Consider the following 16,036-nt stretch of genomic DNA (forward strand, 5'->3'; position numbering starts at 1 on the left):
TGCAAAAAATAAAAACCTTGTTAAGGAAAAGATGAGTCATAGATAAGGAAAAACTACTTTCACATATCCAACAAATGACTGTATCCAGACTATATCAATAACACTCTAAAGCCAACAGTAAACCCTAGCCAGTGGACAGAGCCTCATCCTGTGGAGTGAAGGGTCCTGGGTTTGATTTCGATCAAAGGCACATTCCTCGGTTGCATGCTTGTTCCCCAGCCCATCGGGGAGCATAGAGGAGGCGACCAATCAATGTCTCTCTCTCTCTCTCTTCTCAAATACCCTCAGGTGAGGATTAACAATAATAATAATTATAATAATAATAAAGTCAACAGTAAGAAAACAAACAATCCAACTAGAATATGGCAAGATTTGAACAGATACTTAACCAAGGAGGAACAGAGGTGCCAAATAAGCACTTAAAATCATTAGGTTATAAAAGACTAAATCTTCTATAACAAGAAACCAATACTGTCAAAACCTAATGAGTCAAGAAGTTACAAAATAAACATATTACACAGAATTATAGAGGTAAATAGCTAAACAACTTTAAGGTGATTTTTACCGCTGGCTCTAAGGGAAGAGGCAGTGAAGGCTGTTATTTCCCATTGTAACACTAAATGGCTTTCTATAAGATGATGAAATGTACGGCTACATACACAAATATATACATATTTTTAAAGGGGAGTATGATTACCCTGGTAGGTGTGGCTCAGTAAGATGGAGCATCATTCCGTGTACCAAAAGGTGGCAGGTATGATTCCCGGTCAGGGCACATACCCAGGATGTTGGTTTGATCCCCAGTTAGGACACATGAGGAGGCAACCGATTGATATTTCTCTCTTACTTCAATGTTTCTCTCTATCTACCTACTTATCTCTCCCTTCCTCTCTCTAAAAGCAATAAAATAAATTTTTTTTAAAATGCTGAATTATATCTAGAAAGCCAATGAAGGAAATAAAATAAAACACACAAAAAAAATATTTGATTAACTCAAAAGCAGAAAAAAAGGAACAGAGAAACAAAAAAATAGGTAACACAAATAAAAAGGAAATAGCAAAATAGCTGACCTAAATACATCAATATTGATAATTACATTAAATATAAACGGACTATACACTTCAAGATAAAAGCAGAGATTGTCAAAGTGAATAAAAAAGCAAGATCTAGTTTATGCCAATCTATAAGAGACGCATTTAAATACAAACATTCAAATAGTTTGAAAGTAAATGGGTAGAAAAAGATATAGCAACTGAACAGTAACACACAAGAAAACTGGAGTGGCTATATTATTGTAGAAAATAATGTAAAAATAAATTAATGTCAAATAAAAAATACTTCACTGAATAGTACTAGAGACAAAGGAATAATTCACAATGATCAATCAATTCAATAAGAGGAAAAAGTAATCCCATATGTGTATATACCTAATACAGAGCATCAAAATTCATGAAGTATAAACATAAGAAATAATAGACAAATCCACAATTATACTTAAAAATTTCAATACTCCTCTCTCAAGAACCAGTAGACAAAAAATCAGAAGGATATAGAAAATCTCAGTGATGCTATAAACCACCTTAACCTAATTGATATTTATAAAACATACACTCAACAAATACAGAATACACATTTTTTTCAAGTGATGAAAATTCAGCAAGGTAGACTAGATGATGTGCCATAAAACAAGTCCCAATAGATCTGAAAAGATTAAAACCTTACAGAGGCTATTCTCTAAACCACAAAGGAATTAGAAACAAGGAATAAAACATTAGGCAAATCTCAAAATCTGTATACTAAATGACTCCCTTTTGAATAACACATGGATAAAATTAGAAATCACAAAGAAAATTAGAACATATTTTGATAACTGATAATGAAAATATAACATATTGAAATCTATAATAGCTAAAGTAATGCAGAGTGGAAAATTTATAGCCAATGATACATACCCCATCTTAGAAAGCTAGAAAAAAAAGAGTAAACCCAAAAGTAGAAAATTAGATTTCATAAAAATTTTTAATTTTCATTCTCCAAAACACACAACTAATAAAATAATAAAGCAAGCCACAGATTGGGAGAAAATATTTGCAATACACATATTTGACAAAGGGCTTGTATCCAGCAAATGTATTAAAAAACTCACACAAGCCCTAACCAGTTTAGCTCAGTGGATAGAGCATCGGCCTGCGGACTGAAGGGTCCCAGCTTCAATTCCAGTCAAGGGCATGTACCTTGGTTGTGGGCACATCCCCAGTAGGGAATGTGCAGGAGGCAACTGATCGATGTTTCTTTTCTCATCAATGTTTCTAACTCTCTATCCCTCTCCCTCTCCCTTCTCTCTGTAAAAATCAATAAAATATATTTTTTTAAAAAAAAAGAAAAGAAAAACAATAAAAATGGGCAAAATATCTAAAAAGATAATAAAAAATACATTAATGGCCAGCACACACATGAAAATATGTTCCATGTCTTTATCAAGAAAAACAAATTGAAAATATAAATGAATAGATCAAAAAAGGAGCAAAGATTAAAAAAACAAACAAACAGCTACATACTACTTATAAGAGACACACATATAAGAAAACAACCCTAGCTGGTTTGGCTCAGTGGACAGAGCATCAGCCTATGGACTAAAGGGTCCTGGGTTCAATTCCGGTCAAGGGCACATGCCCAGGTTGCGGGCTCAGTTCCCAGTAGGGTTTGTGCAGGAGACAGTCAATCAATGATTCTTATCATTGATGTTTCAATCTCTCCCTCTCCCTTCCTCTTTGAAATCAATAAAAATATATTTTAAAAAGAAAAATATTTAAAAGAAAACAGAAAGCTTGAAAATAAAAGAATGGAAAAAATATACCATGTAAGCACTAATCAAAAGAAAGCTGTCATAACAATAGTAATAAAGGAAAAAGTGGACATTAGATAAGAAGCATTAGTAGAGACCAGAAAGACTTCATCTTGATAAAAGGATCAATCCAGCCTGGCCGATGTGGCTCAGTGATTGACATCGACCCATGAACCAGAAAGTCATGGTTTAATTCCCAATCAGGGCACATGATGGGGTTGTGGAACTGATCCCCAGTAGAGGGCATGCAGGAAGAAGCCAATCAATGTTTCGGTCTTATCACTGACTAGAGGCCTGGTGCACAAAAATTCATGCACTCGGGAGGCGGGTCCCTCAGCCCGGCCCGTGCCCTCTTGCAGTCTGGGACCCCTCAGGGGATATCTGACTGACAGCTTAGGCCCACTACCTGGCAGCCTGGGAGCCCTCAGGGGATGTCCACCTGCTGGCTTAGGCCTGATCCCCCAGGGATCAGGCCTAAGCTGGCAGTCAGATATCCCTCTGGCAGCCCAGGAGCCCCTGGGGAGTGGGCCTAAGCCAGTAGTCGAATACTCTTAGCACTGCAGCAGAGGCGAGAGAGACTCCTGCCACTGCCGCTGTGCTGGCCAACCATGAGCTGGCTTCTGGCTGAGCAGTGCTCCCACTGTGGAAGCACACTGACCACCAGGGGGCAGCTCCTGTGTTGAGCGTCTGTGCACGTGATAGCAACAGGTTGTTCCCAGTCATTCCACCGATAGGGTCAATTTGCATATTATCCTTTTATTATAAAGGGACTTTCTCTCCCTATCTCTTCCTCTCTGAAAATCAATAAAAATATATTTTTAAAATATATATGTGTGTGTGTGTATGGACTAGAAGTGAAAAATAAAGCAGTCATTATTTGCAGACAAGATAACTGTGTATATGTAAAATCTAAAAGAATCTACATACTATTAGAATTAAGTGAAGTTAGCAAGGTTTCTGGATAGAAGGTTAATTATGAAAACAAACTGTATTTCTCAATATAAGCAAGCTTATTTTTTTAAATGACACTGTTTATAACATCAAAAAATGTCCTATACACACACAAAAAAAAATCTCAAAACATCACTGAGAGAAATTACAGAATATTTAAATAAATGGATAAATATATCATTCGTGGATTGGAAGACTCAATACTGATGACACTAGTCAACTTTCCCCAAACGGACCTATATTTAATGTACACAACTCCAAACAAAATCCCAGGCATGTTTTTGTAAAGGGGTGTAATTTGATAAGCTGATTATGAAATGTATATGGAAAAACAAAAGACTAAAAATAACAAGTCAATCTTGTAGAACAACACTGGAGGACAGTTCTCAGATCTTAAGACTAATTACAAAGCTACAGAGATGGTGTCATTTGGTTCAAAAATAAATAAAAGGCCAATGGAATAGAATAGGGCGTCCAGAAACAAACTTCCACATAGTCTCCCAAATTTATGACAGAGACACTGAAGTACAGTGAAGAAAAATGACTCTTAGATAAACAGTGCTATCCATATGAGGGAAAATATCTTAACTTCTTTCTATATATTATATATTAAAAAATAACAAAACAATAGAGCTTCTTGAAATACAGCAGGAACAATTCATTGAGATGGGAAAAGATTTCTCAACTAGAACACACTTACCTAAAAGGGAAATTTCATAAACTGTCATACATTAGTTTTAGGAAAATCGTGAGATAGCCAATCTGTGGACAATGATTTGGGAACCTCTTCATCTACCCATCTGATAATTTACTTAATTCTTCTTATGTAACATCTAAAAAACTGCTTTTGCTTTTGTGAATGAGTAATATCTTGATTTATGAAATTAAATCCATAAAACTCAAAATGAGAAGTTCAAATAATAATGATTTTTAATAGTTAGGACTTTTAATAACTATCGAAAACTCGAAGAATCAAATACATTTTGAATTTAATATATGAAGTAGCATTGCTTTCACTCATTTTAAAAAGTTCAGGTTTACTCCTAATTAAATCCTACTACTGCTAATACTCAGTTACCACAGGTGATTAAAAACAGCAACCCAGCGTCAAGTGCCCTGTTAAGTAGGCATGAACAAAGCTAACCTAAATCAGGGTAAACACCCAGAGCTGCAGTCTATGGAGAGTAAAAATAAGCCATCTGCTATAACAAAAGTAATCTGAAAGATACAAAGTAGTAAGTCTTCTCTTCTATCGTTTATTTTAATGGTGAAAATTCAGTTTGCTCAGCCGGGATCATAGCTACAATATGATAAACCTTTCTCCCAGTCTGGAAAAACAGCTACACATCATCTTATTTATTCAAAAAGCCACCTTAGATCCACAAAATAAGGGAAAAGAGTATAATAAAGAGAACGTTAGCTTCCAGACGGTGCAGGTTTAAAATGGTGTTAATGAAAAACTGAATACAATCTCTCATTCACTGTCCATGCCAAACTTCATTAAGACAATACACATTTATCTTTTACTGTGTGAAGGACACTGTGTATTCTCAACTGCTGAACATTTTACCTTTGCAGCAAGCCGTAGTCCAATTTTGTCAGCTTCAGCCTCCAGTGTTCTACTGTATGGTCTACTGAACAAATACTAAGAAGAAATAGAAAAGAAAAGCTCCACTCAGGTTATTTCACAGCAAAATGAAACTTTTAAAGTTAATCATGGAGTACCTAGAATCAAGTTTTTATACTCTCCACTTATTAACATTTAAAGAACACCTTGGCATAAAACATACAGTGCAGCCTTTATTTCCTCCACCAGAGATTAATATTTTTAAAACATAGAAAGAATAAAAACAAAATCATGCCTACAAACTTCTGAAGAGTCTATTGTATCACACAGAGTACTTTTTACCCATTTATAATCTCCACCTACTATGTGGAAGATTCCCTAAGAAAGCTTATTGATGCAGCCTTTTATTATGGCCAAGGAATAGTTTGATCTTGGAGTTTTAAAAGAAAGTTGAAAAAGTATAGCCATATAATAGCCAGTGACACTACCAGAGGATTTATTTCAGTTGGAAAATTAACCATATAGCAGAATGTTCTTTCTTTGACGAACTATCTTAATTTCCTTTTTTTCTAGGTATTGATTAGTTAGGAAAATGAAATTTTCTTCCAACCTCAATTAAAAAATGCAAATAGATATTGTAACTTTAATTTTCCTAATTACTTGTATTTATGTGAATGCTTTCCAGTTAAATTCTCATTTTCAGTAAGCACTAAAACTTTGCAGGAGATGGATCAATAGGCAGAACTTTTGAGAAAAAAAGCTATTAATTGGGAAAGCAATTTTTCAGAAGTACATGTCAGTGAGAGCTAGAAATAATATAATCAATCTGACTCACAGTATGTGACCATTGTATATTACTTCCTTCCTCCTCGGTAATGTCTGTTTTAGGTAGCTAAACTGTGTCATACAGTGTCTTCACTCTCTACAATTCATCTCCAGGTGTCCCATCAAGTCCACTGATAGTATAACTAATTAAAAACACTGGCTTTCAAAGGAGACAAAATCAGGTTCAAGTCCACATGCTGACACTTTTTAACTGTTCACCCTGGGCTAATTATTTAACACATCTAAGCTCAGTAGCATCACATGTTGCAGACAGGATAAAATGAGCAAACAATGATAATAGCTCCTATTTATTGGGTCCTTACTCTGTGCCGGGCACTGTGCTAAATGCTTTATATCAGTGGTTCCTAAGGGATGTAACTGTGTCCCCTGGGGACATTTGGAAGTATCTGTAGTCAGTTTTGATTGTCTGGGGGAGTAGGACGGGGAGGGTGGGAAGGAAGAATGTTACTGGCATCTAGTGGGTAGAGGCCAGATGTTTAGAGGCAGCTAGATGCTTAAAGGCTCCTAAACACCCTGCAGTGCACAGAACAACTCTCCAAAAAGAATTTTTTCAGTCTAACCCTAGCTGGTTTGGCTCAGTGGATAGAGCATCAGCCTTCAGACTGAAGCATCCCAGGTTCAATTTGGTCAAGAACACATGCCCAGGTTGCAGGCTCGATCCCCAGTAGGGGATGTGAAGGATGCAGCCAATCAATGATTCTCTCTCATCATTGATGTTTCTCTCTCCCTCCCTCCCTCTCCCTTTTTCCCTGAAATCAATAAAAATATTTTTTTTTAAAAGCATTATCCAGTCTAAAAATATCAATAGGGCTGGGGTTACATTGAGAAATCCTGCTTAAAATGTATCATTCATTTCACAACAATGTTTTGAATTAGCCACTATTATTACTTCAATTCACAAATGAAGAAATTGAGACCTATATAAGTAAAGTAACCTGCCCAGGTTCTATAGAGTTTAGATCTAAAGAGTCTAAATTCATCTGATCAGAGCCTGTATTCTTAACCCCTGTACATAATTCATCTGTATTGTTTATCTTAGTGCCTAACATATGGTAAGCATTTCATAAGTTAGCTACTATAATTATTATTAATAACTCTCAAAACCCTGCCTCGTTGCACTCATTGAGGGCTGCTACACTATACCCAAATCTTTAAGATCACAAACATAGAGCTCCCCAGTGGTTAAGTGAGGGCCCTTCCTTCTTCCTTCTTCTCTTCCTTTCTCCTGCAGATAAATGTCGGCAATTCCCCTTCCGTAGTGACTTCACTATACTCATTCTTCTCACTCTCTAATTACAACAGGCAAGCTTTCTAGAAATATTTCCTTATCACTGAAGTTTGGGGAACACTTGATTTAGGGGGACAAGGGTTCCAAGAGAAGTAATTCCTACTTTATTTTGTTTAATTCTTAAATTAAAGAATTATACTGAAGTAGCAGAATTCATCAAGTATTTCAAAAAAGAAATAGCTACAAGTTATCTTTATGACCAAATCTTCTGATTCCATTACGGAAAAGGCTATCTATTGATTGATAGCGAAAAAACTAAATTAACTCCTTTGACTTCCCAGCACATCATAACAGAAATAAAATTCAAAAGATGAGACCCTATAACCTAAGCAATAACCATTCCTTCTTTTTCTTTTTAAGAACATTTATTTCAATATAAATGAGCCAAATGATATGGTAACACTGAATAAAAGACTTAGTTATCCAATTTCTAAAGCAATTTGTCTCAAAGAATTTTACACATTAGATTGAAACAGCACCCAGATGGCACTCTGATGGGTGCTCCACAAATCATTAAATAGACAAATAACAGATTGTTCCTAAATAACCAAACCTCCCAGGACAAGAAGAAAAATTTGAAAAAAAAAAAAAGATGTAAAATAAAATAATTAATCATAGTTAACAAAGCAATTATCAGGATTGCGAAACCTACTTTCAATATTGCTATGTTTTGAACAAAATGAGAGACAACACATCTTATGAGATGATTATCACTATACATAAGTACTAAAACAAAAGTTAACAAACACCTAACAGGACTGTCCTTTCAGTATTTTCTAGGCAATGTTAGTTTAACTAGGAGTGAGGAGGTAAGGGTGATAAAGTAGCTCAGCCAACCCTGTGCCCATAGAAGTTTACAGCTTTTAAGAGCTCTCCATGAAAACCCAAATATTGGGGGGGGTGGGGGGGGGGCAGAGAATCATCCAGTGGGTACACCACAGTCAATATGAGAAACGAAAGTGGAAAGTTTGAAGGTAAAACCAAAAGTGGCTAAGCTCTTCCAATCCATCTATTTCCATCATTTGAGAGAATATCCCCCCAAAATGAGAAAACAATAAAACACCAAATTAGTCCCCAGATTTCATGACAATATGTTAAAACATCTCTGACATTTGTTGCTTTACAGTAACATTAAAATATCCTCACCACAGGCCATTAGAAATTCAAGTTATTGTCTCAGACTTACCTCTTTTAATGTAGACTGCAACCACTGGCCCACAATTGCCAAGCTATCTCGAGGACAAACAGCCCAAATCATTGTGAGGAAAATTAGACCTAGGAAATCCAATAAATGAACCACGCTGGCCTTTTCTGCCTGTGAATAATCACAATAATGAAAATTACACTTAATAAATTGAGACAGCACATGCTTACATTTTCTAGTTCATCATGTATAATCACATTAAATAACTACTTACGTTTAAATGACCTTCAAAAACTAAGATTGTAAGGTGTTTTTTTTCTTCTGCGTGCTTTATCCTTTCCCAGTGTGCTTGTTCCATCCCTTGCTTACATACTTATATATTCACTAGAGGTCCAATGCACGCATTCATGCACCAGTGGGGTCCCTCAGCCTGGCCTGCGCCCTCTCACAATCCGGGAGCCCTCGGGGGATGTCGGGCTGCCAGTTTCAGCCCAATCCCCGGCAGTCCGACATCCCCGGAGGGGTGTAGTAGTGCGTGAAGTGGCAGGCAGCTGAGGAGGAGCCCAAGCCTGGGCCAGGTGCTGTGCAGCACTGCTCCCACTCATTTCCAGCCCACTGCACCTGCCACCACCGCTCTGTAAGCTCGCTGAGCAGCACTCCCGCTGTGGGAGCACACTGACCACCAGGGGGCAGCTCCTGTGTTGAGCGTCTGCCCCCTGGTGGTCAGTGCATGTCATAGCAACTGATGAACCAGCTTTGAGAGAGATTCATTCACTCACATATACTGAGCACTTACCATCACTCAGATACAATGACAGGTTCATTAATTTCTGGTTTCTTATATTAACAAGCATAGCAATCTTGTGAAATATGTACTATTATCCCTATTTTATAAAGAAACTAAGATGGAGCCAGGTTAAAAGTTGCCCCCAATTTACACAGCCATTAGAAAAAGGACAAGGAATCAAACCCAAGAAATTTTAGTTTCTAATATAGTTGCTAATTCTTTCTTAAAATCACGTAAATGTGTTTATTATACTTTTTGGACAGAGACTACACACTACCTAACACATGAAGCAGTTAAAACAAGGAACAATTCAGAAAAAAATTAGAAGTTTACTTTAAATAAAAATCTTTTGGCCATCATGACCTTATATATGAAGTATGATTCACTTTATATGGGTTTGCAATTTTGTAAGTTTGGTATTTCTCACCAGGAAACAGGATTCTCTGAATTTTTGTATTTACTTATAGCAATAATCACAAAAGGTTTTACTTAAAATAGTTGTTTTTAGTAATAATATTCAAAAGTCTAGTGCACAGTATTGTTCATTGTTAGACTGAAAACTGTATCTTCTTTAAAATACAAAAGCCTTAACTGCTATTTCCATTAGTCTGAGCACCATAAAGTTTGACTACAATCCAAAATATACTATCCCTCATGTGAAGGTATGTGACAATGTTGCTAATACTGACAATATAGAAATCATTACTTCAATGTATGAAACATGGCTAACAACTAAAAGTAACCACTAAAATATTTCTCTTTACAACATAATCTACCCTCATGAAGCATTCTTTATTTCATGATAAGAACTGTGGGTCAGCCATGGCCAGTGGTGCTAAATGGTTAGAGCACCAGCCCATACACCCAAAGGTCATGGGTTCAATTCCCAGTAAAGGGCATGTACAGCAGTTGCAGTGTCGATCCCCAGCCCCGGTTGAGGCACGCATGGGAGGCAACTAATGGATGTGTCTCTGTCACATCGATGTTTCTTCCTCTCTCCCTGTCGGTCTCCTTTGCCCTCTATCCCTCCCTTCCACTCTCACTAAAAAATAATGAAAAAAATATCTTCGGGTGAAGATTAAAAAAAGAAAAGCACCAAGGGTCATAAGAAACAATTATGGAATTATTTTAGCATGAAAGAGTAAAATTCCAAATGATGAAGTTGTTAGGAAAGAAAACAATCTCTGTTATTAATTACTGAAGAATATAATTGCGATTATACAAAAAAATCTATGTTACTTGTGGACTAAAGAATACAACATAAAAGGCTCCATCAAATCAAAATGGAGACTCCTAAAAGAGAAAACACAGTGTTGATCATGTCTAAGTCCTCTGCCAAAGTAATATTGGTAACTATTTTCTATTTCTAAGGCTGCTATTTACTTTTTATGTCTCATCTAATTATTGTTCTTGCACTGACAGAGATGGTAACAATATGCTGAATGCAGCATTGAATGAGATTCCAGGAAAACAATGCACTAAATATTAACAGCTTTTAAATGCTAAAAATGGCCAAAATTAATTGATTTTATAGTTCTGAAGCCATTTCTTGAAAGATAAAATCTATTTTAACTGCTCAGATTTATTCTTGTATATGTTTGTTTAAAGGACATATTTTTAAATTTTTTCCTACAACTCAGAAGAAATAAAGATTTTTGCTATTTGTGCTTCAGAAAAGCACAACTTTAGCCCACCTCATCTAATTAATACTCTAAGGAATAGGTAGAATTTGAGATGAATTTTGAAGAAATTAGTAATATTATCATTTCCATTTAAAGTTAATATTACTTGCATTTCCTATATAGCATTTCACAATCCTTTCACTATTTACCTTCACATTTTCAATTAAAGAGAATATACCCTCTCTCTGATTATGTGGACAAAAGAGCCATGCATATTTTTAAAAACTTTTATTAAAGTATAATTGGCATACAATATTATATTAGTTTCAAAGAGTGATTCAACGCTTATATACCTTATATATTATTCACCATAAGCTATTACAATATTTTGACTATATCCCTGTGCTGTATATCAATAAATAAATGGATTAAAAAAAGAGCCATGCATAACTTTTAATGAATAAAAATAAAATATGAGTAAATAAATATAAACTTCTATGGGCTCACACCAAGTCAAACAAACAGATGTGCCTTCACAGGAACATGAACCAATTTGAATTCTGTGACCTATAAGAAAGTGCTGCCAACAACCAGGTAACGGTGGTAAAAGGGAGCAACAATGGACTTGCAAACGGAAGACCTGGGTTAAAGTCCCAATTCTTCCATTTTGTCACATCAGTGATGTGACTTGGAGCCTTTTTAAACATTGGCTTCCTCATAGACAATATGGGATATTAAATACATACCTCATGAGGATGGCATTAAAATTGTGAATGAGAAGGTACGTGTTAAAAAGCTCAATAAACTGTAAAATGGCAAGGCATCATTATTATTTCTCTACATTAATTATATATGACATATCTTTCTAGACATTTTCAAAGATGCTCTAAGCTATCCTCAGAGAATGAATAAAAAAGCAAGAAAACCAATTTGCCCACTTAAATAGTACTATCACTTTCCTACAATTAATTTTCTGACTAGATTACCCGTATGTTAATAATTATAAAAAATTTTAAACCTAATTTGAAATAATTAGAGGTTGAGAATAATTACTTCTTAGTAAAAGAGACAGGTGATAAAAATAGTACTTAAGAGAAACACTAATTATTCAATATCAAATATTAAAGACCATAAAAACTCCCTAAATTAGACAATTATATTTTTTCAGGTAACAGAATAAGACAATAACTGAAAACTAAAATTCCATCCAAAAGAAAGAGAAAGAAAAAAAAGAAAACTGAAAAGATTCAGCTCTTTAAAAGATTCCACTTGCTAACTACAGTATTTCAACAACGGAGCACTCACTTTGGGTACTTACAGCATGCTCAAGTACTGCATGTGCTATTTCATGGCCCAGAATGAAGGCAAGTTGGTGCACATTAGCCACAGCATTGCAAAGCCCAGTGAAGACAAACACATGTCCATTCTGCACCATAAAGAAAATAATATAAGCAATTAGAACACCCTAAAAAAAAAACAAGAAAGTTAAATTTAACAATTAAAAATTAGGCTTGAGAACATTTACTTACCGGAAGCACAAAGGCATTTATATCTGGAGAATCAACCACATGAATGATCCACTTGATCTCGGAGATCCCTGGGATATCTTTATTGCATTCAATTAAATGATAAAACACTTCTTTAATGTTCAGGTACTGGGCATCTTTCTCAGTTAGCATATCATTTTTAAATTCTTCCATGTACTGAAAGGTTAGAAAGAAAATTTGTCTTTAAGAGTTTTAGCTTCACAAAATGTTTATATTGCTTCATGAGAGTTTATATGGTTACTTATTGTCGAACATTTTAATTTTTGATTATGTAAATATTCGCATATATTAAACACTCAAATTTCTCAAATTTGAATTTTCTTGCAAAGGCAATGTGGTTTCTCACAAATTGAATAAATTCTAATAACTAAAATTTTTCTCATAAATTAGTTCAAATAAAATCTTCACTCATCTTTTCTATTAGCCTATCCCAGTGGTCAGCAAACTGCAGCTCGCGAGCCACATGTGGCTCTTTGGCACCTTCAATGTGGCTCTTCCACAAAATACCACGTGCGGCGCACATGTACAGTGCGATTGAAACTTTGTGGCCCATGCGCAGAAGTTGGTATTTTGTGGAAGAGCCACACTCAAGGGGCCAAAGAGCCGCATGTGGCTTGCGAGCCACAGTTTACCAACCACTGGCCTATCCTATATAATAAAGAGCTAATATGCAAATGGGTCACACCATCACTGCTCAGACACTCAGCACTGGGGAGAGAGGAATGGGGAGCAAGGCTGCGGCCCAGGAGAGGGACGAGCCACCTGCCTCGTGGTCCTGGGCGCCAGCAGCTGCCCCTGCACCTCGGTAGAGGGGCAAGCCGTCTGCCCTGCGGTCCTGGGCACCAGCGGCTGGGGCTATGGCCCAGGAGAGGGACAAAACACCCGCCCCACGATCCTGGGCACCAATGGCTGCATCTGCACCTGCAGCCTGGGAGAGGGACAAGCCACCCACCCCGCAGTCCCAGGTGCCAGCATCTGTGGCTGCGGCAGCCAGGATGAAGCTGCCTGCCCATGGTCCCCTGCAGCTGTGGCCGACCCGGGTGACGCCAGCCAGGGGCCTGGGTACTTGTGGCCGGCCAGAGGGAGGGAAGCCGAGGTCCCGGGTGCCTGCGACCGGCCGGAGGAGGGAATCCTGGGTCCTGGGTGCGGGGTGAGGCAGAGGCGATTAGGGGTGATCAGGCCAGCAGGGGAGCAGTTAGGGGCAAACAGGCAGGCAGGCAGAGGCGGTTAGGGGCGATCAGGCAGGCAGGTGAGTGGTTAGGAGCCAGTGGTCCCAGATTGCGAGAGATTGTCGGACATCCCCCAAGGGGTCCTGGATTGGAGAGGGTGCAGGCCGGGCTGAGGGGACCCCCCCCCCTTATGCACTAATTTCATGCACCGGGCCTCTAGTAAGTAAATAAAATGCTTACGTATTATTTCTATTTTTATAAGTATTTTAGAAAACAAAATATTGCCTAGAGAACATAAAGATTTCATAAAAGAAAGGAAAATACAAAAGAAAATTATTTTCATAACCTCCTGAATATAAAAACACCTTATACTTAATAAGAAAGTTAAGCCTCTGCAAAAAAAAATCCCACATTTCATTAATTTTAAGTGTTTTATTCACACAGATTGAAAAGAAATTACTAAAATTTTTAGAACTACTGGGCATATCATTTTCTCTATATTATGCTGAGTGGTTAGGTATGAAAAAAACAGACACTGATGGGGTTCAAGCGAAGGTTTTAATACGGAACTACCCAAGGTGAAGCAGGCCCAAAGGACCCCCACTGAACTCCCAGAATTAAAGGGCCCCAAGCAAGCCTACTTTATTTATCCTGTTTGGAGACATTTTGAAAGCCAAGATTCAAAGCTTATAATGAGAAATCTGACCTGTAATTCCTTCAAGCAATAGTTAGGGAGATGAAACAAGATGAAGGCTGACAAAAAAAAAACTGTGTCCCTTGACTCAGCCCCTCACTGGGAACCCAAAGCCTTTACATCAGAGTAGGTAAAAGGGTCAAGAGTAGAGAAGTTTCTGGATCCCTTGACATGGAGCCCCACAAACGTGGGTACCAAAATCCATTGGTGAAGCCCTGTGTGAGCTACAATTAGATTGAGAGAACATAAAGGTTTTTCTCCCAGTGGAAGGGCTGATGGGATTATGAAAGCTGGAATGCTTAAACAGGCTTATGCAAATAACTCCTCTCCTTTACCTGAATGTTTGATGGGAAAAGATATTCTGTCTGCTTGGGGAATGCTTACCCTACCAAGTGTTGTAAACCCAAAACTGTTAATAAAATCAAAGTGGAGGCTAAAAAGAAAAGGAACCACGAATAAGGAAAAACTACTGCAATTACAGTACTTAGTAACAGCCCTCTAAGAACATGTGTTTGAATTTTCATACCAAGGAGGTATTAAATTTGTAGATTAAAAAATAAGAAATAAAGAAGAAAACATATGTATGTACATGTGTATCATTTTTTAAAGCTTCTTGGTAATGTGAATGGTAGAAGTTGGCCCATGTCAGTATTTCCCAAGCACTTTCCTCAAATTTGCCTCTGACTAGATTATATTCTAAGAAACATCTCAAATCTCTGTATAAATTCTACTAGGAAGGATGTTCCAGTGAAAAAAACATTGTTATTTCTCTTTTTAATGATACCTTTCCACTGGCAAACTCGGAAACTCAGTTGGAACAAAAGAGATAAAGTTCTAACCCTGACAGAGCTATCCAGGGGGGCTGTGAGACGTGAACACGGATTGAGCACACACGATGTACCGCTATGCACTGGCGACAGAAAGATGATCTGCCCTTCAGTGCTCACTAGTAGTGCAAAATGGTTAGCCACCTGAGTTATACTCTCGAAGTAGCCAAGGCTTCGAAATTCCAACTTTATTTTGCATTCAAAAACTATCATAAATTGTAAAAATTGATATTACAAAGGAAATCAAAAACCTTTTATTCTACTTTACTTTCAAGGTACAAAAAATCAAGACTATAGACCTAAATAGATATTAAGCACTGCTTTGTGTGCTGTACTAGAGAAAATCATAAACAAAACTGAGAGGGTCTCTGCCCCCATGGAGCTTACTCTAAGGAAGACAAATCAGCAAGTAAATAATCGTGTTATTAATTACGTTACCCAGGTGATAAGTGCTTTCCAGGAAAAGTATCATATGCAAAGAAAAAATAAAGTAGGAGAAATAACCCCAAGCACTGGGCACAAGTGCAAAGGCGCAGATTCCTAAGTCAGTCGATATGAAGGAGACCCCCTTGAGCCCAATGTAGCTCCTGCCTAACCCAGTTTGGATAATGAAGGAAAGCTCTCCAGAGAAAGTGGCATTTAAGCTGACCTGTGATAAAAAGGAGTTAGCTGGGTGAATGGGAGGAAAGCAAGATAGTCAGTAGGAATACTAAATACGAAAGGTCTGAGCCTTTGCTGGGGGCCAAGGG

The 16,036-nt window shown here is 37.2% G+C and overlaps 1 protein-coding gene across 1 annotated transcript in view; it reads right to left on the bottom strand.

Annotated features, from left to right (window-relative positions):
- OMA1 (OMA1 zinc metallopeptidase) overlaps positions 1 to 16,036 on the bottom strand; it is a 47,999-nt gene that overhangs the window by 24,916 nt on the left and 7,047 nt on the right. The window contains exons 5-8 of the mRNA XM_006768398.2: positions 12,580 to 12,753; positions 12,369 to 12,476; positions 8,684 to 8,812; positions 5,367 to 5,441 (exon numbers count right to left, since the gene is read on the bottom strand). Coding sequence (XP_006768461.1) covers positions 5,367 to 5,441; positions 8,684 to 8,812; positions 12,369 to 12,476; positions 12,580 to 12,753 — 486 coding nt within the window. The remainder of the gene's footprint in view (positions 1 to 5,366; positions 5,442 to 8,683; positions 8,813 to 12,368; positions 12,477 to 12,579; positions 12,754 to 16,036) is intronic.

This window comes from Myotis davidii, unplaced genomic scaffold, assembly GCF_000327345.1.
Source record: "Myotis davidii unplaced genomic scaffold, ASM32734v1 scaffold79, whole genome shotgun sequence".
Taxonomy (NCBI): Eukaryota; Metazoa; Chordata; class Mammalia; order Chiroptera; family Vespertilionidae; genus Myotis; species Myotis davidii.